This window comes from Anser anser, assembly GCF_964211835.1.
Source record: "Anser anser genome assembly, chromosome: 3".
NCBI classification, from domain to species: Eukaryota; Metazoa; Chordata; class Aves; order Anseriformes; family Anatidae; genus Anser; species Anser anser.
The window spans coordinates 23,538,634-23,564,292 of NC_139722.1; the positions used below are offsets into that span (position 1 = coordinate 23,538,634).

Genomic DNA, 25,659 nt, shown 5'->3' on the forward strand with positions numbered 1-25,659 from the left:
TGAATTACAGTTTCAGGTACTAGACAATTTCCTTCCAAAATTTTTGAAAAATACTTAATCCACAAAAAGCTTTGTCTTAGCTGACTGAATTTCTCATAGATGCACTGACTGCAGACAGAATGTATGTACTTTTCTCTTTACTGAAGAGCTAGCTTTCCATCACATATATTAATGTCAGAACACAACTTAGGGAAGAAAAAGAAGGTCAAATTATGGATTTTGTATTTATATATATCACAGCATCACAGAATCACAAACTGTTTGTTTGTATCTAGATCCAGAGGACTACAGAAGTAGTCATTTCCACATTTCTCCATCCTCTGGGATTTGACACAGCCTTTATTTCATTGTCTCCCATCAGAGTCCCACAGGTTTAATCAAAGATTTTTTTATATATATTTTTTTTTATTTTAAAAATTTAAAATTTTTAGCATAGATCATATTCAATTGTTTCTGGTTTTCATGTACTCTTTGGTAGTCTGGGGAAAGACTTCTCCTTTTGTTTGTAAACTAGAAGTATTTACTCAATTTCAGGGAACAGTCTCTTTTACGTTGGAAGAGTGACAAGATCAGATATCTGGTGGGAAGAACGTATTGCTCTGAATTGAATCAGACACTTCTGTTGCTGTGTTTTCTTTCAAAGGAAGAAATATGGCAATTCTAAAGTGATATTAAGCATCTAAATACGTACTAAGACTAATACTTGAAAGGTTTCACATTGCAGTTCTAGTCTTTTTAATGAAAGTTTTTGAGTTACTTTGACGCAGGTATCTGAAATACATAATAAAATGCTTATGGATTGTAACATTTCGCAGTCTTGAATTTCTTTTAGTCATGTTAGTAAGTTGCTTTTTTTTCCCTTGTTACTACATTACAAACGCACATTTAAAATCAATTCCATAGTACCATTATGTTTTCATTCACACTATCTGATATTCTAGCTTAGATGATCAGTGAATCATCATCAAATCAATAAATCTGTAACTATATACATCTTCTCTCATTAGAGTATTAATAATATGCTCACACATAAATAGACAAACTTCAGTAGCTCAAGGTCTGCCAGAGAGTCAAAGTTAATACATTTAAAGTCTAAATTCATGAATTTGACTACATTTTGTAATTATCATATTAAATGTACCCAAGACAGTTTAAGGGAAGCTAGAAGCTGGCAGGTGCACATTTCAAAAAAAAAAAAAAAGTTTGGAAGTTTATTTCTGCATCAAACCTTTTCAGTTTAACATCTAAACTCTTATAACAGGCCACAAATGTTTGTGTTTAAATACAAGAAAAATGATGATTTTGTTTATATCCTCTTATTCTTTTTGTGTTAGAATAACAGAATGGTTAGGGTTGGAAGGGACCTTAAAGATCATCCAATTCCAACCCTCCTGCCATGGGCAGGGACACCTCCCACCAGACCAGGTTGCCCAAAGCCCCATGCCCTGGCCTTGAGCACCTGCAGGGATGGGGCACCCACAGCTTCTCTGGGCAACCTGTGCCAGTGTCTCACCACCCTCAGAGTAAAGAACTTCTTCCTTATATCTAATATAGAATATCTTCCTGCAGTGACATTCAGAATACCTGACACAGTAGACTCTGGCACTTAAAAACCACTTTCTTAAATTTAGAACAGACAGAAAAAATATTGTTGTACAGAACAAACTTTGATATGACAAATGCTGGGTTTTAATTATTCCAACATTTATATTTTTTATTGTATACCATAAAGCTTTGAGCTGATCTTTGCATTGATCTCAATAATAAATCAATTTGGATCAAAGACAAAGTCTGCAACTGTTCTGTGACATAAAGGCAATATGTCTGTTAAATCCATCATTTTTGACAGGCAGAAGAGTTATGAATGGACACATTACAAATGAGCAAAATAGACATTACTTCAACCTACACACATGTTCTTCTATGTCTTCTTAGGGAATACCACAGTTCTTCAATACCATTATTGTATTACACAGTAAATATTTTAAACTGTAAGTACTTCTTCATTGGCAGGAACAGAGAGCTTGTCTCTCTACGACTTCAGCATAGGAAAAATAGAAAGCAGAATCAGCAATGGTTTTACCACTCCTGAAAATATTTACAGATTGTAGTTGTAAAAGATTTGCATAGCAAATTTATGATGGAGCAGAGAATTCAACTAAGTATCCCTAAATACTTTATTCCTCTGAAGTACACTTTTCTTGTTTTCACAGGAAACCACGGTGGTCTATAGAAATAAACCACCTGCAAGTTATGCAGGAGCTTTCAATATTATAAAGAAATAGTTTCAGTTTAGGAAAAGGAACCAGGCATTACAAAAGGTCCCTTCTGTTTTATATGATTTTTTAATTTTTTTTAAAGAGACAGAAAGCTAGCCGTACAAATACCTGAGGAAGCACAAAAATGCTACTGTTTATATGAAAAAAGCATTTCAGCCTTCTTTGAAATGCATGTGTAATACTGGTTTCCCAAATCTCAGTACGTTGTTGAAAATTATGGGAATTTGAAAATACAGACAAATAAAGAAACTCTTATACAAAGAGAAAGAGAGATAGAGAGAGAGAGACGGTCATGAATACTGAAGAGAACATAGGTAAATGAATGAAATTATGATATATATATGATACCTGAAAATGAACATGGGAACAACTACTGAAAGTGAAAAATAAATCAAAATTAACAGAAAAAAAATATTTCAGATAGCACATAATAAAACTGTAAAGCTGGCTATTAAAGATAAAATGTGGTTGGTCTATAGCTAAAAACAGAGTGGACTTACAGGGTAATTTCATAGGTGATAACAATTTTAACATTATTCCAGTAAATTCCTTCAAAAAAAAGTTAGTACAATTTACTATCAATCCCCAACTATAAAAAGAGAAGGCCTCCTTCACAGGTCATATAGTTTCAAGCAGCATTCTAAGGGCTGTCTCACAATTTCTCTGAATTTTTTTGTCCTTGCTGTCATCAAAAAGGCCACAGATCATATCCACTAGATTAATTTTTATTGCTTCTATTTTGTTGCATTCTATATCAATATTAAAACCAAACATGACCTTAGAAGCAGACAGATGGAAAGCCAACATGATTTTTTTTCTATAGGAATTCTATTTAAACTAACTGCCTGTTATCATAGCATAGAGATGGCTTCTTGGTAATAACACAATACCATACATATAAAAAAGCTTTGAAGTAATCAAGAAGGAAAAAAAGAATCAAATCTATTTGACAACTTTGTTCTTTAAGTTTAATATTTGCTGTGTACTTAAATATTCTATCAGAGAATACAGAAAAAATCACAAAGAAAAAAATATTTATTTTTTTTATGATCAATTTTATGATTGTCCAGGGTAGACACAGATCAAATTTGAACAGGAATGAGTAAGAAGCTTTCTGTTACTCATTGCAGAGAAGTTTATTATCTCAACTAACTGACTGATGAAATAACAATGAAATTCATTATCAACAACTGCAGAATCATAAATATGGAAACAATTAATTTTGAGCTTGCAGGCACAATGACAGGTTAATTTTCAGTATTTCTATCCCTGTCTGCTTCCTTCCCACTGGTTTCCAGCAACAGTCTGAAAATTGTACAACAGCCCCAACCTCTACTAGTGCAACAATTACCTAGGCTTCTCAAGCCTTTATCATGTGTGGCATTCATATAGTCGTGTTTGGCAGTAATTACTTGAACATAGACAATATTAAAACTAGCTAAAATCAGCTCAGGCAAAGGTAGGTCCTGAGATCCTACATTGTTGCTTCAATAAAGAAGCTACAGCCTTTAACCAGTAATGATAAAATCACAGCACTGGCCATATAATTCAACTTTAAAAATCCTTCAGATTTTTATATAGGGAATGTACTTATATGCCTAAAAAGCAGATGGAACTTTAATGAGTTGTATTCTAAACAGCACTTATAAATATGAGGTCTGTATCCTTGCAGGATAAGAGAGAAAAAAAATTGTTCCCTTCTTGGCTTTATTATTTATTAACATATTTCATATTAAACCTTTCAATGGATTCCTGGAAATCCTAATTCCTAATAGTAATCTATAGATACAGAGAACTGTTCTTTCACATATGGCAATCATGGAGAAAACTGGAAGTAACATATTGCAGCAGCTTCTGAAGAAAGATGGAGGAAAAAGTATTAATTCCAACCATTACTACAATCAGGTGACAGCAATCATTACAGAAATCCACAAGAAAATACTTCTGCCAGGGAGCTTCTGAAACCATTCATGACTTCAAGTCCAGAAATCTGATACATATTGTCCATAATTTGTTCGCTCAAACTGTGAAAATGTTGTACATTCTATTGTTTTACAACAGAATGTCCTAGAACATCTTTACCCAGAAATATGATACCTTGAGTCCTGGCAAACAAGACGTAGTACTTGTCCAGAAAGTAACCAATGCGTTACCAGTACTTTGAAAGTGCAAGCAAATAGACCTTTGTACTTATATGACTGTAAAGCCAACACCGATCTGAAGCAAAGCAATGGAATAGCCAAGACAGGAGTCTATTTCTAAAGATTTAAAGGATGAAAATACAATTAACACCAGTTAACATGTTTTTATGGAAAATTGCTCATGTCATACAAACAATAGGTGTTTAGATTATAAACTTCACAGTGCATTTTGTCTTCTTTAAGCCATTTAAATTAGCAACACATGACATCCTAATTAAGAACTGGCATCACAGAAAATCAATTTAGCACATATTAAATGGATGAAAATTAGATAGTAAGAGTATCTCAAAGCATAAATGTGAATATATGAATTGTCATTAGGCAACAGAAGTGCTTCAATTAGCTTAGCATATACTTTCTTAGCCCATTCCTAACAATTTGTTATATAAATGCTATTACAGAAAAAACAGTTGATCAGTAGTAGCCATAGTATTTTGAAGGTGCTATAGCCCTATGAAGCATATTGTGGGTGTAAATGTCCTCCTGTGCATATGGGCCCATAGAAGTACTGCTTTTTCTCATACTCCTTCCAAAGGAAAAATCAACCATCAAAATTCCAAGCCTATGTCAGCTCAGAATTTTGTAAACAAAAGTTAGTGTTAGATAAACCTTATTTTCCCTTAGTTCTGCACCATATGGGTACGTACTTACAATGGGTGTTCCTAACCTTTAAATACCAAGAGGAAAGAGTCCAGTTTCACTAAAGAAAATGAAGATTAAAAGGAATTGTATGTGTGGGATGTGTTTAATCTTCAAGATTGGTATGCTTCTGATGCAGATTATAGAAGCAGTCAATTCTCAAACCAAAAATGTTTGTTTTGGAAGCTGGTGGCTTCCAAAGTAGAATACTATTTTTATATCACTTAGAAATTCTTAGAAATAGCTTGACTTAAATTAACACTTGGTTGAGACTGGAAAGAATTCTGTCTTTCCTTCTGAAAGATTATGTAAAGAGGTCCAGAAAATGAAGTCTTCAATTCATTACTATTTGGAACTGAGGTAATTTCTAGTATAAATTTTGTTTTGATGGTAGGTAGCAAAAGAGATTTTGACAAGATTCAGAGTGCAGCCTTCTAAAACATACCATACGGAGATCTGTACAGTATTTCACATAACCATACCGAACCAGTGTATACCTGTACATGTAATTAGTTTGTTGTTACAGTATACAAACAACAAAATAAATAAATGTGTTCTTTTCAGTGAAAATGATTAATCAACTAAAATTTCACAGAAGTGTGTTACAGAGTCTTCATGGAAATTTTCAACCATCTATTTCACTTTGCATAGATAGCGTGGAAATCTCAGGTGGAAAAATCCATTTGACATTTTGCTTTTAAAGTTTCACACTCAGAAGAAAAAGAAAAAAGGCTGGTTTATGCTGGGGGCACAAGAGAGGAGGAGAGACCCTGATGGAGTCTAACTCTACTACACCACTATTAACTGTCCAATTGAAGTGAAAGGAAAAAGATCAAAACCAAAAACTAACATACAAAGTCCTGTGGTAGTATGAAGAACTTGTGAAATATTCCAGACAAGACCTTTGATAAATACTATAAATATAAATAATAAAAGTTGTCTGATTTCTACATGCATTTACAATTTGATACAGTACACATACAAAGGAAATGGTAGAGTGACATTAGGTTTCAGTTTGGAAAGGAAAGTCCTGGATGCGGACTAGGGTGATGCCTACAATGCCTTTCTTTATTACATTTCATCCTACACAGAGATTGTATGTGTTGCTCATAGTACATTTGTGTAGCTTTAGTTAAGATACCATCCATTCCAAACTTTTTTTTTTTTTTTTTTTTTTAATTAAGATAATCTTTTTATGGCTTCTAATATGAAGCAGAGGACTGTGATGTGGTAGCATGGGAAAGTATTCATTATACAACATAACAGTGAATGGCAATGGCTTTAACTCATTGCAACAAACATAAAAACAAAATGTAAATATACATCTTAGTGGTTCCTAACAAGGTGCATGTTCTGGTGAAAGCACCCTAATATTCCATACAAATATCTATAGCACAGAGAAGCAAATAGACCAGATACACTCAGTTTATTTTATATAATTGCAATCTTAGCAGATAAGAAGACAATCACAACAAATATGTTGTGTCCACTTTCCTTGAGCACTTTTTGAAAATGAATGGAAAAAAAAAAAAAAAAGCTTTCTTTGACTTACATTTCTTGCTAAAATCCTTTAAAATTTATCTTTTTTTCTCTATATACTGCTGTTAGAAAAATAGCAAAATAGAAACCTATGGAAGTGCATCGAAGCAGTGGATTATGTTTTGAACTGAACTCAACTGTTTATCATAATATTTGGAATCACAAATCCAAAAAAGTGCAGTTGCAAGCTGAGTAAGTTTGAGAAATGATACTGAAATTCAGTAATGTTTATATGGCATAGTAATGCAAAACAATAGAAGCATTAACAGATTCAAAATTTTATAATGTTGTATCAGTCAATAAAAGGTGACTGTACAAAAACTTCTTTTGCAAACTATTTCACGCAGAGGCAATAAAAACATTAGAGAATAAAAAGCGCCAATAAATGTAAGACTTGGAAATGGCAGAACCATTAAGACAGCACGTAGGGTGCTGCAGATGATAGGAAAAAGCCAAAAGGTTTGTGTGCTCTTAGTTCTATGAGGATGGTTATGCAAGTGCACACATGCTGATACCACCCTACAGCATCTAAACAAACCCAAATATAGTCACTTCCTGAGGGAAATCATCATTTTTTTTTTTTTCCTTTCAAAAGAGAGGACAAACAGATCAACAGGCATATCTAAAGACACTGACTGAAACCAATCTGCATCTGTCTCTACAAGGAGTCGTGTACTTCATTTATTTTATATATTATAACTGATATTGCTTGTATAGCAGTAAAACTTTTATTGCTTTATTATGTGTCCTAACTGTAATGATTTTGTTTCGAAGTAAATAGTACTCTGCTTTCTAAAAGTTCCTTAACCACTAAGGCAGTCTTTCAGACACTGGAAGGAAAAACAAAGGGACCTTAAAAAAAAAAAATATATATATATATATAAAATAATATCAACTCTACAATTGATTTGTAAAGAAATTGCTGCTTTAAAATCTTTCTATGAAGAGTATAGCATTTCCTACTCAAAAAAGGATTGTCCATGCCTGGAAAGTCAGGGTAGAGGATGGGGTACAAAAGAGTAGATTCCTGGTCTGTAATTAAATGAAGAATTATTACAAATGCCATGTGTTTTTGTTTGTTTCTTTTTGCAAGATCATATTACAGACTGAAACTGTGGCCAGTGCAGGTCATTTGTACTGCTGTCCAAATTTAATTCATTTTTGAAACTATACCATGTTAGTTACTACATTAATATGTTTTTCACCTACGATCAGCATATACTTTATAGCCTTATCTCCATAAACAGCCTATTTAATGTAGTTCATTACTTTTCAAATTTAGAAATCTTCATTCTATGAGCTATGTTCAGAAAATTCCAAGACTACACACTTTAGAAGATCCATTTTCTGGTCAATAAAACTGAATAATATTATACACTCAGAAGAGTGTTTAGATGTAAAACCAACATTCAAGCACACACAATACCAAATTAGGGGGTCATTATATCTTTTTGTTAACCTAGTTCAGCAATTCAGATATTTAATACTCTGAATGGGTCTTATTTTTACATAATATCATGTATATAACAAATATATTACAAAAAAAGGCTTAAAATTGTTCTTGTCAATATTTTGAATTATGAGCTATCATTTTTTAAATTGCACAGAAAGATAAATCTTTATAAATCATTATTTTATCTTGAATAATAATAACCTGCTTTCATCTAAATTGCTAATAAAGCAAGAGAGCATTGTAAAAAGGCTGCTCTGGAGGATATGCTGACTTTGTAACAGGTGGAGGTGTTTGCATGTCAAATCAATTTTAGTCAACGTGTGAAATTAATGTCTGTTTATGAGCTGAATGGATAAATCACACAGCTGGTGAAAGGACTTGGAAAGAATAAAGTATTGAAGAACTTTGAAACAACTCTTTAGTGAAACAAACCTTTTTTTTTTTTGACAGAGTATTTTGCAAATAGGTATCTTTGTGTCTGAATGAAAAAAAAAGTGTCTGCATTTCCCATAAATCTAAGATTTAGAAGCATATCGAAAGCCTCAACAAAATCCTAAAAATGCAGACTGATTTTAATGAGATAATAGTAAGCTTTCAGTTGAGTTTAGAAGATGGAAAAATGCCTATGTACAGGAAATTCCAAAAATATTTGGTCTCAACAACAGCAAAAATGAATCCATTTTATGAAAATATCATGAAGTTCATAGCATTAAATTCCAGTATAGCTTTAATAAGGCATCACTTTTACAAAACAAACATACTGGGAATTGGTGGAGGTGGTCTACAGTGAACTGGACCAGGCCTCCAAGGATCTAGATGGCATCCGGAGCAGGCATAGGTTCGCATGAAGCACACCGATATCATACACCAGCATCCTAGCAATAATGGACTGGACGAGTGTCAAGGCACCATCTGTGCATATAGACCAGCCTGCCAGCTCCAGTGATTCAAAGCAAATCGATTCTCCCCACTTTGACCCTAAGGCTTGCATCTCAGCTGTGGGAAGACTGTCCCACCAGATCTGGCTACTCGAATGAAAAGTGGAGAATCCTTCTTTCTCCTTGTCCCTAGCAGGTTAACGCACAAAACACACACACACAAACATACCTGTAAGTACAAAAACAAACAATAATTTTGCAACAAAGTTACCCAAATTAATAATATGAAAAACTATTTAGGAAACTAAACAAGAGGTATTAAGTAATCTGGGTACTGATATAATACTACACGTGTAGACTTGTTATTGAATAAACAATATCTGAAAACATAGCATTTTTTGCTAAGAAACACCAAAAGAAACAAAGTTTTTATAGAGACAGCACAGAGCTATTCTTTGAAATGTGTAAAGAAAGAAAAAGTTGGTGCACCATTCTTTCTCTTCCCACTGTGACCTTGCTGTGCAAGTGCTTTCTTCCTAGATTGTTCTTAGGCCAGCTACTCTGCCTAAATCTCTACTACTAAATAGAGCGAGGAACAAGAATGAGCTTGAACACTGGAGCTCCAACCACCCATACTTCGTAAACTCTATCATGCTTCCTGATGATGCCTACCGGCATTCTCTGAGACATGATTCAGGGGACAGCAAGCACTAAGGACCACTCCCCAGTGGACTGTATGGACAACACTGCATTAGAATTTCATTCCTATACTCTAGTCACTCAGCACTACTCCACAGGCTTTATATCTTCAGACATGCCTCATCACATCCCAAATTGTGATACATACTTTCAGTTTCATGCTACGAAAACATGAATCATGGCCTGCAATGCAGCATGCATTAACACACTGAAATAACAACCTCTCTCCTACCCCAAGAGGCATACAAACATACTCACACACACGATTTGTCTGTGGGTAAACAAGACCCCTCTGCAGGACCATGTTACATGGATATATCCTCAGCACAAGAAGACAGCCCCCAGCTACATTCTATTTAGAAATACAAGTGCAGTCTCAAGGTAGTTTCTGGGTTGCAGCAAACTCCATGTCATCTCTTATGGCTCTTTAGGGAAACAAACAAACAAACCCTGTTTATTCCCTCTTCTCGTAAGGGGTCCCCTGCCCCTGCTGTGGTGTCAGGCTCCGTCTGGCTCTGTGCATTCCCTCTCTCTGAGCCAACCCCTGCCTGCATAATAGAAAATCATCATGATAAGGGATGTTCAAGTGAAGCTGTTTTCCTTCTTATAAATCATTTCTTTTTCTTTTTAACAATATACGAGTTAATAACATACAGCAAATAGTTAACAAACAAGGTATCAGCAGTTTCCTAGGTTATTTCTCACAAAATTATCATGAAAGAGCCAATTTTAAAGGTTGTTTGTTTGCTTGTTTTTATGGCAGACGGCTACCCTGCCAATCAGCACTTTTTCTTTATCTGATATTGCCATGTATGATTTTAGTGTATCATATAATATAAAATAGATTTCCAGTGATAAAAGTATATAGTCTCTGTTTGTTGGCTGTGGAATTGGAAAAATTGTTATGTTATGGATCAGTAAAAATATTTACTATATCAAATGATTAACAGGGTATTTTTGTCACTAAATAGAAAGAGGAAAAACTCATATGTCCCTTATTTCTAATAAAAATAAATGCAAGTTGAAGTGATTTTAAAGTTTTACAGAAAATGTTCAGAATTCATTCTGGAGTGTGCAGTGTATTCTGATACACATATAAGAAAACCACAGCATGAAGAATGTTGGGTAAATTTTGAAATGAAACAAGAATCAAACCCTTTGAAATTATGGAAAACTTTGTAATTAATTTTCAGAAATACTATATATTTCAGAAGTAATATATACTTCTACAGATGCAGAATAAGAATAAACATGCAGGTAATGGTGACTTTAATAGTAATCCATCAAAGGGTAATAATGTACATTCTACATAGGAAATAAAAATGAATCTTTTTGTATTACATCAAAACTAATACGTGAAATGCAGTTTAAATATCTATAAATGCATAAATATGTATTTTTACTTTTTTAAAACTTGATGTCAAGAAGACTTAACTATAAACAAGATTTTGTGTATGTTCTCTTTTTAGGGAAATTTGTCAAATAAACATGTTTCACCAGCATCTCATGAGAATGAAGGCTTAATATATTTTTATTTATTAAACTATTCTGTACTGTTTCACAAAAAATAATTATTTATGGTGACCCTGAAGTGCTGACACTATGCATATACATATAGAAAATCTTGTGCCAGTCAAAGCACTCCTAGAGCACAAGATTAACTTTGACATTTGCATCATAAATACAAAGTGGTTTATTCATATTTCGAGTTTTGATGGTTTAGAAAGATGTATTTTTTTTTTCTTATTGTGCCAGATAAATATTTGCCTCAAGGAAATTGCTTTTTTTTTTCCTTCTGTTTTTCAGTAAATGGCAATAATATTGCATTTTCCTTTACAGAGGCAAATTAAATATTTAGCAAGATTTCTAAAACAATGTTTTCTTTATAAGTTTATTGGCTTCATTGATAAGCTATCATCACCTTTAATATCACATTCATACATTTCTCCAGGAGGATATACTTAAAGAAAATGTAAATGTTAGAGAAAAAAATAGAGTCAAAAGTGTGTCAGCTACCATATCATTTAAGCAATTCATTTGTTACCACTGCAAAAAGGATGATTTCTTAAAGTAATATAAACAGGAAAATAATACTTAGCATAAGTGGCAACACTGAGGAAGCAATATGAATGCTTGTCTTACTGCTCATTTGAAATCTAGTTGTTGATTTTAAAAACACGAACACAGGTGTCATGCATCAAAACACTTCCTAAATAGAGGACAGGCTCAGGGCTTGATCCTTCTAGTGAAAAAAATAAAGAAAACTATCACAAAAATCAAATAATAATATAAAAATTATCATAATATTGCTCAAAAAAAAAAAAAACTGTTGCTGTTTAGCTGTGATGTATCTTTCTTTCAGACCATCATTTGCAGAAACTTTATACATGATGGAGGATGCTTAAGACCGCCAAACAAACAACCTCAGTTGTTGATTTTAACATGATGCTCTGCATATTTCACCACGTTCTGAAATACACTATACATATTTGTAATCTCTTACAATTATTTTGGCTTGTAAAGAAGTGAAAGGATTATCATCACAGGTAATGTAGGTGGAAAGCTAAGGTCATGGAGCAAATGCTATGGCATCTTCTATAACAAAAACAACTATTTAAAAGTGAGCTAAGTGGGGAAGTTTTAAGTGGTATAAAGTTACTGCATATTTCCGTTTACTTAAAATAATGAAGTTGTTCTATCAAACTTTTAAATGAGCTATATCTGCTAAGAAGACTATGACTTATTTTTCAAAAACACAGTCAGTCACTTCAGACTCCCTACATACCCATCGTACAGAAAAAGACCCATCTAAACCCAACTCTCCGGTAATCAGATCCAAGGGAATGGCATGAAGCCGTGACTGGGGAGGTCCAGGCTGGATGTCAGGAAAAGGTTCTTCACTGAGAGGGTGGTCAGGCACTGGGACAGGTTCCCCAGGGCAGTGGTCATGGCACCAAGTCTGATGGAGTTCAAGAAGTGTTTGAACAATGCTCTCAGACATATATTTATAAAATAAATAAATACTAAAAATTAGGTAATGCTTACATTTGACTCTCATTTACATCATCTTCTTTCTTAGAAAATGTCAGCTTTATTTTTAGATTTTTTTGCTTTCTAGCCTTTACAAAAAATATAACATTAATGTTTTTTTAAAATTTGATTGTAGTAAACCTTTAATTAAATTTTAATTAGAATCTGGAAGTAACATTTATGTTAAAGTCAAGCATACTGAATAATTAACCTGAATGAAAAGCTATATAACATTTTCCTTTCTACAATACAATAAAAGTGTTTGAACTATTTTCTACATGGAATGTGTTTAATTATGATGTAAAACTACTTTCCAGAGAAGCTTCACTAAAAGAATAATCTTCACTGGCTGAACTAAAAGACAACAATTCTCTCTTATTCACTGACAACATGTTATTGTTGCAATGCGTAATATTTTTACACAGAGGCAAATAAAGACTTTCAATTCCTGGTAAGTTTTAACTTGTTGAGCCTATCACTGAAACAACATGAATGCACATATGTCAAATCAGACTCAGCTGTTGTCTCGAGGGGAAGGGAGAGGAAGGCTTCCCATTCACAGTCATGTCATATAGTTATGAAAGAATACATGCTGTATACTGTTAAGCCACATGTAAAGTATTGAGGGTACTTAGATTTATCCTTCGTCTTTTTTCTTCTTTTTTTTTTTTTTTAATGCTGAAGCTCAAATATTGTAGCACATTAAAAAAGGTACTCTTCAATAAAATGACAAAATTCAAAATGCACAGGTATATCAGCCAGCACACCACACTTTTTCCTGCATACATATTCTTTTACAGGAGATTGAGAATCTCCACTATTAGCAAAAAAGATGGAATTACTTTCAAGGTTACATTACTAATACATTGCTTAAGCATTATAACTGAACATCTATACAATAATCTGTAAACAGATTCAGACAAATAAGAGATATTGATTGTATGTCTGTGGAGCGTAATTAGCACAAAGATATGAAGACTTGGTAGAAGACATAGGCAAGTGTCAAAGACGATGAAGACGGGATGTTAGAAGCAGAGTTATGTAATGAGTATAAAAGGGAAGAAAAGGTATAAAATGTATTTAACTTAAGAATTCATACTCACACTATTTATTTATTTATTTGTTATTTCTTTAATTTCAGAGGGAGAGAAAGACTTCTGCAGTGCTACAGCCTTACCCCTATTTATGTTCTACACTAAACATCTGTTGTTGGGAAAGAAAGTGGCATAGATGGAAATTTGATCTTACCTGCTATAACCTGCTAACCTATAAAAATTCAATACACTCAACCTATTACAACGTGTCACTATAATGTTATATTCCTCAAGTTCATATGTCTTTTCTAGATAGGAAAGTGAGTTCTGTCTGACACCCAAGCACTGTACAAAGCTCAGGCAAAGATATTCTCCACTGTCAAAACTTATTTTGAAACTGGCTTGTTAATTATCTTAGAAAAAAATAAAAATAAAAATTGAGTAAATTAAGAAAAGATGTGCAGTAAATTAAGAAGCTCAAAGTTTTCCTTGAATACCTTTTGAATACCTTATAAGGTGTTTTCTTTCCAAACATTACACTGTATGTTTCCCCAACTGCACATCTAATTCTGAGAGTCCTAAAAAAGCCTAATTCTGTTAATTGCTTTCAGCGTGTTTTATCACTCCTCCAAGAGGTAACACAGATTTATATCACTACTGATACTGCAATGACACTTATAAGAATCCAGATTTTATTTAAGCTAGTTGTGTGTTTGTAAAACCTACAATGGATAAGATTTAAGGTTTACTAAGTACTATAGCTGTACACAAAAAGACAGCTGGCATTTATCTGAGCAACTGAAATATGTATTTGAAAGTATTTTTCTACTAGTCTCAGGAGGAAAGAAGCATCTTCTTCCTAACAACAACATAATGAAGAGCTTAAAGATTTACTGCTCAGTTGAGCATCAATACAAATTAATGTTGTAAACATGACATTTTCAGCTGCTTGCAGGGGCTGATATACTTCCTGAAATCAGATATCTTAATAACGTCAAATTATCTAAAATGCTCAGGATTATATCATTGGGTCACCAGATTCGTTTTATAATGCTCTGATGGAACTAAAGGATAGGCAAATAAAGTAACTTCATTATTTCATAGTCATGTGAAGGCGTGAATAAAAAGTGAGTTCTAAACAGCAGATGTTGTTATACATGTTATCATAAAGTCTGGAAGTCAAAAGGTAAAATATTTTTATCAGGCTGACAGGTTTATAGGCTTGAGCGGGAGAAAAATCCCGAGCTTAATAAAATTCTAAAGCATTTATGTCTAAAAGTTCAAGCTGACTGTGGCATCCGTTTCTGCATCAGTGTAGTACAGTTGATGGGAGTACAATCATGGAAGTGGTATAATGATCAGCCTGCTGCACAATCCACCCTCGACCTTACCAGACATAGAGCACCTATTTGTAGTTATGGCACACGTGACATAAGTGAAATATGTCAAACTCAGGCACAGTTTTCACCTTATAGTTCCTTTTTTTGGCTGAGACCTAGGTGTTATCAGGAAGGTGCACAGAGCCAACCAACTTCTTGACTTGACATCATTGTGTGATATTGTTGCAAGGCATAACATGATATGCCCTGGCCTGGATATGCATGTCAATGGCTTTGTCTATCTCATCTACATAACAGGCAAATTGTTTGGATTTGTATTAAGAAATGTTTGAACATGAAAGAATGTCTGTATAGATGCTTTGATAAGCTTAGGTATGATATTACGACATGCCTTTCTGCTAGGACAGAAAGAATTCCTGGGCTTTTCACAGGAACTGTAGATACCGTCAGAGAATTCTTTCAGAAATTTACCGAACCACTCTGTTAAGAAGTTTAGGTACCTGTAACAGAGAATGAAGGACTTTCAGATACTGTCTATAAAATAGCTTCTTAAGGAAAGTAACCTTAGGTGCAGAATATTCTTCAGTATTTTTTGTTGTTGTTGTTGCCTTTTTTTTTTTAATATTAGTTAGTAATTTTTGGTTTAGTAAAATTAATATGGTTCCAGTATGGTTTATAAAGTTTAACAACAAAGTCAAAGTGGTTTGTAGCATCCTGCATTTTATTTATAAATAATGTACTTATGTATAGTTAAAATGACTTTTGTCCTTATAATACACGACAATTACGTTACAGAATAAATATCAAGGTGACTGTCATATTTCTAACTCAGAAGCTGTTTATCAGTTTTGTCAGTTTAGCAAACTAATCTCAACATTAATTTTGCCAACTGTGCTTTCCATAGCTCACATTCTACTGCATAGAGTGATACTATTCTTCTGTATTCAAAAATATTACTAGTAAGTATTTCCTGAGCATCTATGTCTTAAATCTTTCTTGTGGATCCAACTAGTGTAGAGTTGCATCTCTCAGAGAAATCTGAGAAACAGGAATACAGATAGCATGTTGTTTATACTACTACGTATTTCTGACAGTAAGATATTTCTGAAGTTGAGCCAAAGAAGAGGTATAAGCATATGGAAAGAAATGTTATTCCCTTAGTCCATTAGGTAAACTGTAAACATTAGTAAATTTACCATTTAAATGACACATATCTGTAGTTAATCTGTAAAGCATATCATCTAATTTACGGTGGTCATTTCATGTCATTTTTAGGTGCACGTTCTCACGTGGGATGGGTGAGTAGAAGAATCAAAATTTCATAACCAATTTCATAGTTAAAGTGAGACAAAGCCCCGCTAATATGACAATTTTCTATAAACTGCTGTCTATGACATATTGTAAATATTAAATAAATAAATAAATATTAACGTAAACATTTAAATATTTAATATTTAAATATTAATATAAACAATTAAATATTAATTAAATAATTAAAAATATTAATTAAGATTAAAATAATTAAAATTAAAATTAAATAATTAAAAGTAATTGATTTTACTGTGATAGATACAGAACCAAAATTCAGCCAATCAATTGTAAAAAAATAGTAGGAAAGGAGGAGTCATGTTCTAATCGGAGCAAAACTCAAACGGGTAAAAAGAGGCTCCAAGAAGCATACGCTTTACTTAGCCTCTACAGACCACTTATCAGCCATCAAAGCCTGTAGTTTGCTTTCTTCTTAGCTAACTGCAATCACAAAGACAGTGACTTTGAGGTCACACGTCACAAACCATTAATTTTCCCATCATTAAAATGAGATTCTATTTCTGGACAGGTTTTTTGACTGTTAAAGAGGAAGCAGAATCATTGAGGTATCCTTTGACATGACAGAGGTTTAAGATTTTACACTTGTCCAACAGCAGAAGATACATTGAGAGCACAGACAGATATAAGGATTGACAGTGGTTAAAAAAAAAAAAGAGAGAGAGAGAGAGAGAGAGAGAAAATTCTAATAAAAGTGATGAGATGAGAGCATTGGTTATACAGTTATTGGTAAAACCAAGAAGTTATAATTTACCTAGAAATAAGACATTTCCCGTATTTCTGAGATTGTAAACATTTCATATTTTAAAATGCTGGAACTAATTTCCAAAACTACAAAAACACACAAATGGTTTTATAACAAGATTGGAAGGCTTTTGGCTTTCCAAGTGATAAAAATATACTTCACAATAGGGATGCTACTACTAATATAAATTTCACAGTGTATATACTTCAGGTGTTTTCAAAAAGCCCCCAGGAGTTAGAGGTTGAACTCCATAAAGGAAATTAAGATTAATTTATTTTTTTTAAATTAGGCAAATACATATACAAAAATAAAGTCTTTAGATTAGAAATCTCAGGAAGACTAACAATAGCAGAAAATAACGGAGCAGATCAATTTTAATTTTAATTTTTTTTTTCTCAGAGAGATATGATAAGTTCATAATTTTGGGTTGAGGAAAAAATGCAAATTGACAGACATATAACTTGTACCAGTACTTTCTTTCCACTATATACTCACACTTCCCACTTTATAGAATTCAAAAAACTGATTCTATAAAGAAAATACATTGTTTGAATAAACACAGCCCTTAAAAATTAAGCAAGTAAAAAAAATGAAATAGTGAAAGAAGGAATGAGAAGGGGTGGGATTAACTTAAATAAAAGAGTATGTCCTTGTCCTTAGGCAATACTACATACTTGAGCTGTATAACTGCATATGCTGAACGTGTTGCAGCATGATCCTTGATCATACCATGATGTGATACCTTAAAGTCTTAGACATAGTAATGTTACAAGCCTGCATCTGTTTTTTTCTCTCAACTCTGTAACACTTCACTTAAGCAACAGTGACAGTTCTTCAAGACCCTCTGTGTGCCCCTGTGATGGTACTTTTTCCTTGTTGTTCTAATGTTTTTATTCTCACGGCCATGAACCTGCAAATCCCAATAGTTTTTTTGGTGGATTCTCATCAGAAGTGATTGTCACTGTCGTGAGTATTACCCCTTCTTTCTCCTTCTCTTCATACTTATTTCATAGATTTCAACTCACATCAAAAAAACAAACAAAAAAAAACACTACAGAATATAATAATTATTATCCAATAATATGAGCACAAAAATGTAACAACCTATGAATATACAACATGACCTAATTAGCATACTGCCAACAATTCCATGAACGGAAACCATCAATGGTGAGTTTGAGTTCGAAACAAGTATATAGTACTGGGGAAAAAGAATGGTGAAAATATCACCCTGTCATCACCACCACCTGCTTCAATGGACAGACCGTCTGTAGAAAGATACTGGTGTGAACACCCCATCTCTGCTTTCCTGGATGGACACTGGGAAACATTTTCCCCTCTTGCTCTTTTCATCATTAGAGTACAGTGTAATCAGCAACAAAAAAATTCAAGGCATTTCAATACATACATGCATATCAACAAGTATTTTTTACTCAAATGAATCAACCTGAAAATGTATCCTCTTGAAACTTACAATCAATAAAAAAACAATTATGTTTATCTTGAAAAGTTTCTAATTTCTTTGAGGCTGAAGAAACACAAATGAGGGTAGGACACTTTAAATCACTTTTGTTGTTGTTGTTAAATTAAAGTATTCCTTATTTTCTGCAATCATATATATATGTTCTGTTGATTTTGTTCCATGCTGATTTTGACTTAGGTCTGTGAAGATTTTCACTGAAGCATGAAACTTCAGTTTTGTAACTACCTGAATAAAGTCAAAACTAACCATACTTTTCAAATAGTATCTAATATAAAGAATTACACAGGTTAGCAGCATGTAACATTTTAGATTTTTCAAAGATGATAGAAATCTGTATTTTGTATTGACCTTCATGCAAAAAGCATTAGAACACTAAATTCCATTTTTACTTCTGATCCTTTTTAGTTTTTCTGTGGGTATTTGCAAATCCATTTAGCTCCATTATCCATTAATCAACAACAGAACAGAGACAATAACAAAACTGTAAATCTGTGAAAAGACTAAATGAATATTTGAAGTAGATTTTGGGGGGATGTAATGAAGAAAGTTACAACATAAGTTTAAAACGGTTACTTTCGTTCATACCTTGATAAACAGCTTTGAATCCTGGTGAGCCAATGCTGTCATCAGATTGTAAATGAAGCCACATCTGGTTGCTCATGCTTACAATAAGATCAGGAACACTAGATCCAGTGAGGCTGCATGTAGGACACATTGCAAAGTCATTTACTGAGGCATATATTACAAATAAATAAATAACGTATTTAAAATATAATATTTAGGCCTGTTCACAATATATCACTCTCATGTACTGATCAGTTATTTTATGATAAAATTAGCTGTTCTATGCAGATTAGAACAATATGAAGTCTTAGAAAAAATGACTATTTGAATTAACAATGATTAAACACTTTTAATAAAACTAAGAAACCTAAATATTTCATTAAGTAATTAGCTATTAGAGAAGTGAAGGACTGTGTGAGATAAATTGTGTTCACTTGTTTAGATTTGTATTGTTTTTTGTTTTTTTTCCATGCTTTTTAAAAATAAGGGAAGTTAGTTTGCCTGCCTTACAGAGCACGTGTCCACGAGAACTTGCTAAAACCAATTTGATCAAATTCAAATAGCATATAATGATTTCTTAAATTTAAATGGAAAATGCTATTTCTCATATGACAATGGTGATAGGTATGTACAGGTATATATGTTTCAATGCAACATATAGCAGACAAGATGGTGAATCACACCATAAAACTTAAAGAATTTATCAGTGATAATCTGTATACACCTACAGTTCTGACACAGAATCACATAAAGACTTAGGTTGTTAATCTGCTCGAGGCTAGGAGGGCTCTGCAGAAGGATCTGTATAGGCTGGACCGATGGGTCAAGGCCAACTGTATGAAATTCAACAAGGCTAAGTGCCAGGTCTGCTCCTGGGGCAAAACAACCCCATGCAATGCTACAGGCTTGGGGCAGAGTGTCTGGAAAGCTGCCTGGAGGAAAGGGACTTGGAGGTATTGGTCAATAGCCAGTTGAATATGAGCCAGCATTACGCTCAGGTGGCCAAGAAAGCCAACGGCATCCTGGCATGTATCAGAAATAGCATGGCCAGCAGGACTAGGGAAATGATTGTCCTCCTGTGCTCAGCTCTGGTGAGGCTGCACCTTGAATACTGAGATTGTTTTGGGGCCCCTCACTACAAGAGTGCTGGAGTATGTCCAGAGAAGGGCAAGGAAGATGGTGAGGGGTCTAAAAAACTGGTCTTATGGGGAGAGGTTGAGGGAACTGGGGTTGTTTAGCCTAGAGAAAAGGAGGCTTGGGGAGAACTTATCACACTGTGCAATTACCTTAAAGGAGGCAAGGTGGGGACTGGGTTTTCTCTCAAGCACCAGGTGATAAGACAAGGGGAAATGGCCTCAAGTTGTGCCAGGGGAGATTCAGGTTGGAAATTAGGAGAAAATTCTTTACTGAAAGGGTTGTGTGGCATCAGAGTAGGCTGCCCAGGGAAGTGGTTGAGTCACCAGCCCTGGAGGTCTTCATGAAACGTGCAGATGTAGAACTTAGTGGTATGGTATACTGGTGGACTTCAGTGCTTGGTTAAAGTTTGGACTAGATGATCTTAGAGGTCTTTTCCAGCTGGAATGATTCTATGATTCTAGGTTGGAAGAGACCTTAAAGATCACAGAATCACAGAATTGTAGGGGTTGGAAAGGAGCTCAAGAGATCATTGGGTCCAACCCCCCTGCCAAAGCAGGTTCCCTAGAGCAGACTGCCCAGGTAGGCATCCAGATGGGCCTTGAATATCTCCAGAGAAGGAGACTCCACAACCTCCCTGAGCAGCCTGTTCCAGTGCTCCATCACCCTCACCGTGAAGAAGTTCTTTCGCATGTTGGTGCGGAACTTCCTGTGCTCCATTTTGTGGCCATTACCCCTTGTCCTGTCCCCACAAACCACTGAAAAGAGGTTAATAGATAGAGGTTATATATACTTAAGGTATTTATAAACATTGATAAGATCCCCCCTCAGTCTTCTTTTCTCAGGGCTGAACAGACCTAGATTACCTAGTTCCAACCCCCCTGCCATGGGCAGGGATACCTTCCACTAGACCAGGCTGCCCAGGGCCTCATCCAACCTGGTCTTGAACACCTCCAGAGATGGGGCATCCACAGCTTCTCTGGGCAACCTGTTCCAGTGCCTCACCACCCTCACAGTGGTGGAGGCATGGCCATCTTAATGCAAAAAGATGAGTTTCAATGAAATGATTAAGAAAACCAAAATCCTTATGGATTACTTCATCTCTTAATAGTGAAAAATGCCTACCACATGCAATCAGGTTATAAATACTGCATATGAACAACTGTTCAGATCTTGGTGATAAATTTTTTTAAAAGGTAGAGGCAAAATTCAAACTTGAAAAGTGTAGTAGAATATCTCTGTCAAAGCTGATATCAGATGCAGAAACAAACAAACCAAAAACCACAAGTGAACATCTGTATTGTGCTCCAGGTAAAGTTTTATGTATTGAAAGCTTTTGGTATAGGAACCAGAAGTACGGCAGCAACTGTAGTTGATGTAATGAATTAACAATGACTTAATCCCTTTTGTTTCAGCAGACTATTTTGCTCAAATGAGTCACATACTGCAACCTCTGTCTGTCATCCAACTCTCAGCCTTGACTATGATAAAAAAAATAATACACACGATAAGTAAAATAATACTGTGCAAACTGAAAGAAGGTGGCCCAGCTGCAGAATTTCTAAAGAAAAAAGTTGAAAAGTGAACATAAACTCATATTTAAAATCATCCTCCAAAAAAATATTTAAACACCACTGACCAGATGTCAATATTATTGCAATTTAGAAGCAGAGACATAAGAAAAGCGGAGAGGCTAAACAGAAGGCAAGGTAAGAACTGAAGAGTGAGGCAAGCTATTGGAAATCCCCTCTGTCTTAAACCTAGAATCCCATCCAGAAAGGCTGTGAACAAGGAGGTGTACAACTCATATCTAACATATTTTGTTACATTACTCAGATTTACTGAAATACACCCTTCCTTCTTTAAGTCCCTTTCTTCTGAATGCTTAAAGAATCTTACCCATTCTTCTGAAGGGTATTAAGAAATTAACTTTTTGTTCCAAAATTGGGATAAAAAGAAGGCTCTTGTACAAAAAGAGGGAAAGCAATAAAACAATGTATAGATACTAAAACCTTAATTGAATAAACTTTTCGCATTACTTATTTCCTCATAATCTGTGAATCCTGGACTACGAACAGGAAAGAAAAAAAAGGGCAGAAATCAATAAAGACCAGAATGGTTTTGTCTTGTTTAAAGTTGTATTTTATTAGGGTGTTCCTAAGAATAGCTCTATACATAGGACTACTTTCTTCAACTAGGAGGATGGCAAAATAGGGTAGACTATTATTATAATAATGCTGATGCATCTGACAATACATGCCGTTGCAGATTTAGTTTGTCTCAGTCCATAACCATCTGAAGACAGTTTAGCAAGCTCAGGAACGGAGACTTGGACACCATTCAAACAGGGTGGCAGTACCAAACACAATTCAGTATGGGAATACACAATCATAGATTATCTCTATATGAAAGAAGTTAAAAATGTTGTGGCAATTGATACAACTAATGAAGTCAAAGCTTCTCAGTACTCTAAACAGACTCAGAGGGTATGAGAAGCCAGCTTTCATAAAGACAAAGTTTTTTTTTTCATCAAGGGAGAAACTCCTAGAGAGTATAAACAAACAAACAACAACAAAAAAAAACCAACAGCAACAAAAACAACACCTTCTTTCTCTCCTAAATTTTACATATTTTTAATGATTCAGAAACAAGATTTTTTTTTTTAAGGAATATGAAATAAAAGTTAACAGAAAGTCAGATTCAATAGTGTATGAGATGTATAAAAAGATCTGTTTTCCATTCGTTTGCTAAAAAAAGTAACTAATGATGATTGTTTTCCAAGCCCCAAATAAGTTTCCAAATTATGTTGGAAAAGAAGAAAAAGATCAGAATTTATTTTAAAAAAATAAAGTCTCTTTCTCATGTACTGTTAGTGGATTCAAGCAGTTGACATAAGCAGAAGGGTTTGCTATTTCTTCTCTGTATCAAGGAAAAGAAGGAAACTTTTATACATATATACGTGTGTATCTATCTATCTATCTATCTATCTATCTATCTATCTATCTATCTATATAAAGATTCATGATTTAAGGGAAACTGTTCCAAAAAGGAAATTAAGTTTTAATGGAAATACTGCAAGAAAAAAAAATAAAGAAAATCATTTCAAAGTAAAGCAGACTTTCTAAAGCAAAGTGGTATTTTAATTAACAAGAACTTAAGACCACAAAACAATGGCAGGAAAAATCTTGATTGATAATCTTGACCTCATACATGATTACCACTATTGAATTAGCTCTAAGGGTAGTAATTAGTTCCTAGCCAGACTCTGTTAAATATAATAAACAACTGTAGTCAGAACTTAATAGCTTAAATATACTTAGATTAATTTTCAGTAAGTTCTATTACTCTATTTCTAGAGCTAACCATCTCAGCATGCATATATCATAAAATAATATTGCTAATTTTTCAACAAGCTACACTTACAGATGAAGCAATTGTTAAAATTCATAAAATGCACAGGAATGTCCTCCATTAATTAATTAAGCTGTTGAAGATAAGATTTTCTGAGATGTTTACTATAAATCCTAGAACTAGATAGTTTTAATAAACTGAAATCTGTCCATCTCAGTGTTATTTTACATGTATTTAAAACACTTTTTCTAATTATTTTTCCAATCTCTTCCAGAAATTAAACTTGAGCTAAATAGTCAATAAACTTTGATTTTTATTTTTTCTCCTTTTTAAACGTGGGTATGCCTTCCTATTCCCATCTAGTTACACTGGCACAGCTATGAGGTTACACATATGAGATAATTGCTAATGGTTTAGAGTTTAGACACTATAGAAAGCTTGTACAAGAACAAATCATTTTTATATAGCTATTTATCAACTCCCTAAATTTTCTCCTTACCATCTTTTTTTTAAAGCTCCTGTTTACTGTCCTGAATTAGCCAGTTTCCAATGTTCATTCAAGCATAATCAAATATGTGAATTACTACAGACTTTTTTTTAATCACTTGTTATATACAATTAAAGTTATTCAGATACTGCAAACAATTTTATTTGCTTTAAAAAAATCCTATCTCTTGAGTTCTCTACAGTATTTGGTCATTAATATTAGGTCTGTAACATTTTGGTCTGTCCATAATGATATTTCTAAAGGTCTGATGGGAATTTTGTAATGAACCATTTTCTTTGACAGTGTTTGAATTTAAAGCTTACATTAAATATGCATTATATTAGCTTACATTATATAAATATATTACATAAATTAAAATTATGAAGTTAAACAGATATATATATATATCCTTATAGCAACCTTCCAATACCTAGAGGGGCCTGCAGAAAAGCTGGGGAAGGACTCTTTGTCAGGGACTGTAATCATAGAATGGCTTGGGTTGGAAGGGACCTCAAAGATCATCTGGTTCTAACACCCCTGACATAGGTAACAATAGGACGAGGGGTAATGGCTCTAAACTAAAAGAGAGGAGACTTAGATCAGACATTAGGAAGAAGTTCTTTATTATGAGGGTGGTGAGGAACTGCTATGGGTTGTCCAGAGAAGTTGTGTAAGTGTTTAAGGCCACGTGGGATGGGGTTTTCAGCAACCTGGTCTAGTGGGAGGCGTCCCATGGCAGGGGGGTTGGAATTAGATGACCTTTAAGGTCCCTTCTAACCCAAGCCATTCTATGATTCTACATCTCATAATACAGAATGAGCAACATATAACAACAAATTCCCAAGGAAAACTGTTGAAGTTCTGTACTTACACATACAAGACTGTCCTGGTATCACCAACTTTCCCAGCATCTCCAACAGTGAGGGTATCATATCCTCTTTCCAGTTCAAACTCTTCAAAAGCAAGCTTTATGACCTATTACAATGAAATGAAAATTATTTCAAAACATAATCACAGGTTATATGATCTGTTCTAGTCTTAAGACAAATTATTTGACTATCATAAGTAAAGCTTGAAAGCACTCCTACTGATTTCAGTTAGTCTTATTTGATTTCAGAAAGACATTTAGAAAAAGAAGTGAAGAAACTTCTGGTTTTTGTCATACCAAGAGGGAAGTCCTTGTCATAATCTTTTAGAGTCATCAAATACTAAAGTTGCCCATCACCACTGAGTGGTGACAATCATTCTTATTATTAAAAAGTTATTATAAACATTATCAAAAACTTTACCGTATAATTCATTAAAATACAAAAATCAGTAAGTAGATGAAGTTAAAACATGAATATTTTTTTCTTCAGTTGAATTACACAGTGACAAGATTGCAAGTATGAACAATCAGTTCATAAGAAGGTGGAGGAGACCGGTGCCCAGAAATTCAAAAGCAGAAATTTCCTTACAAAAATTAATAAAACTAAAT

General features: G+C 33.9%; 1 protein-coding gene and 1 long non-coding RNA gene across 15 annotated transcripts in view; one reads left to right on the top strand and one right to left on the bottom strand.

Moving 5' to 3' along the window:
• The window catches only part of CSMD1 (CUB and Sushi multiple domains 1), a 1,157,973-nt gene that overhangs the window by 295,507 nt on the left and 836,807 nt on the right, over positions 1 to 25,659 (bottom strand). For all 14 annotated transcript variants that reach the window (XM_083828025.1, XM_083828026.1, XM_083828024.1 and 11 more), the window contains 2 exons: positions 25,054 to 25,157; positions 19,232 to 19,344 (listed from right to left, as the gene is read on the bottom strand). In XM_083828025.1, the coding sequence (XP_083684151.1) occupies positions 19,232 to 19,344; positions 25,054 to 25,157 (217 nt within the window). The remainder of the gene's footprint in view (positions 1 to 19,231; positions 19,345 to 25,053; positions 25,158 to 25,659) is intronic.
• LOC310896118 overlaps positions 1 to 25,659 on the top strand; it is a 254,818-nt gene that overhangs the window by 191,597 nt on the left and 37,562 nt on the right. The gene's annotated exons all lie outside the window — the stretch shown is intronic.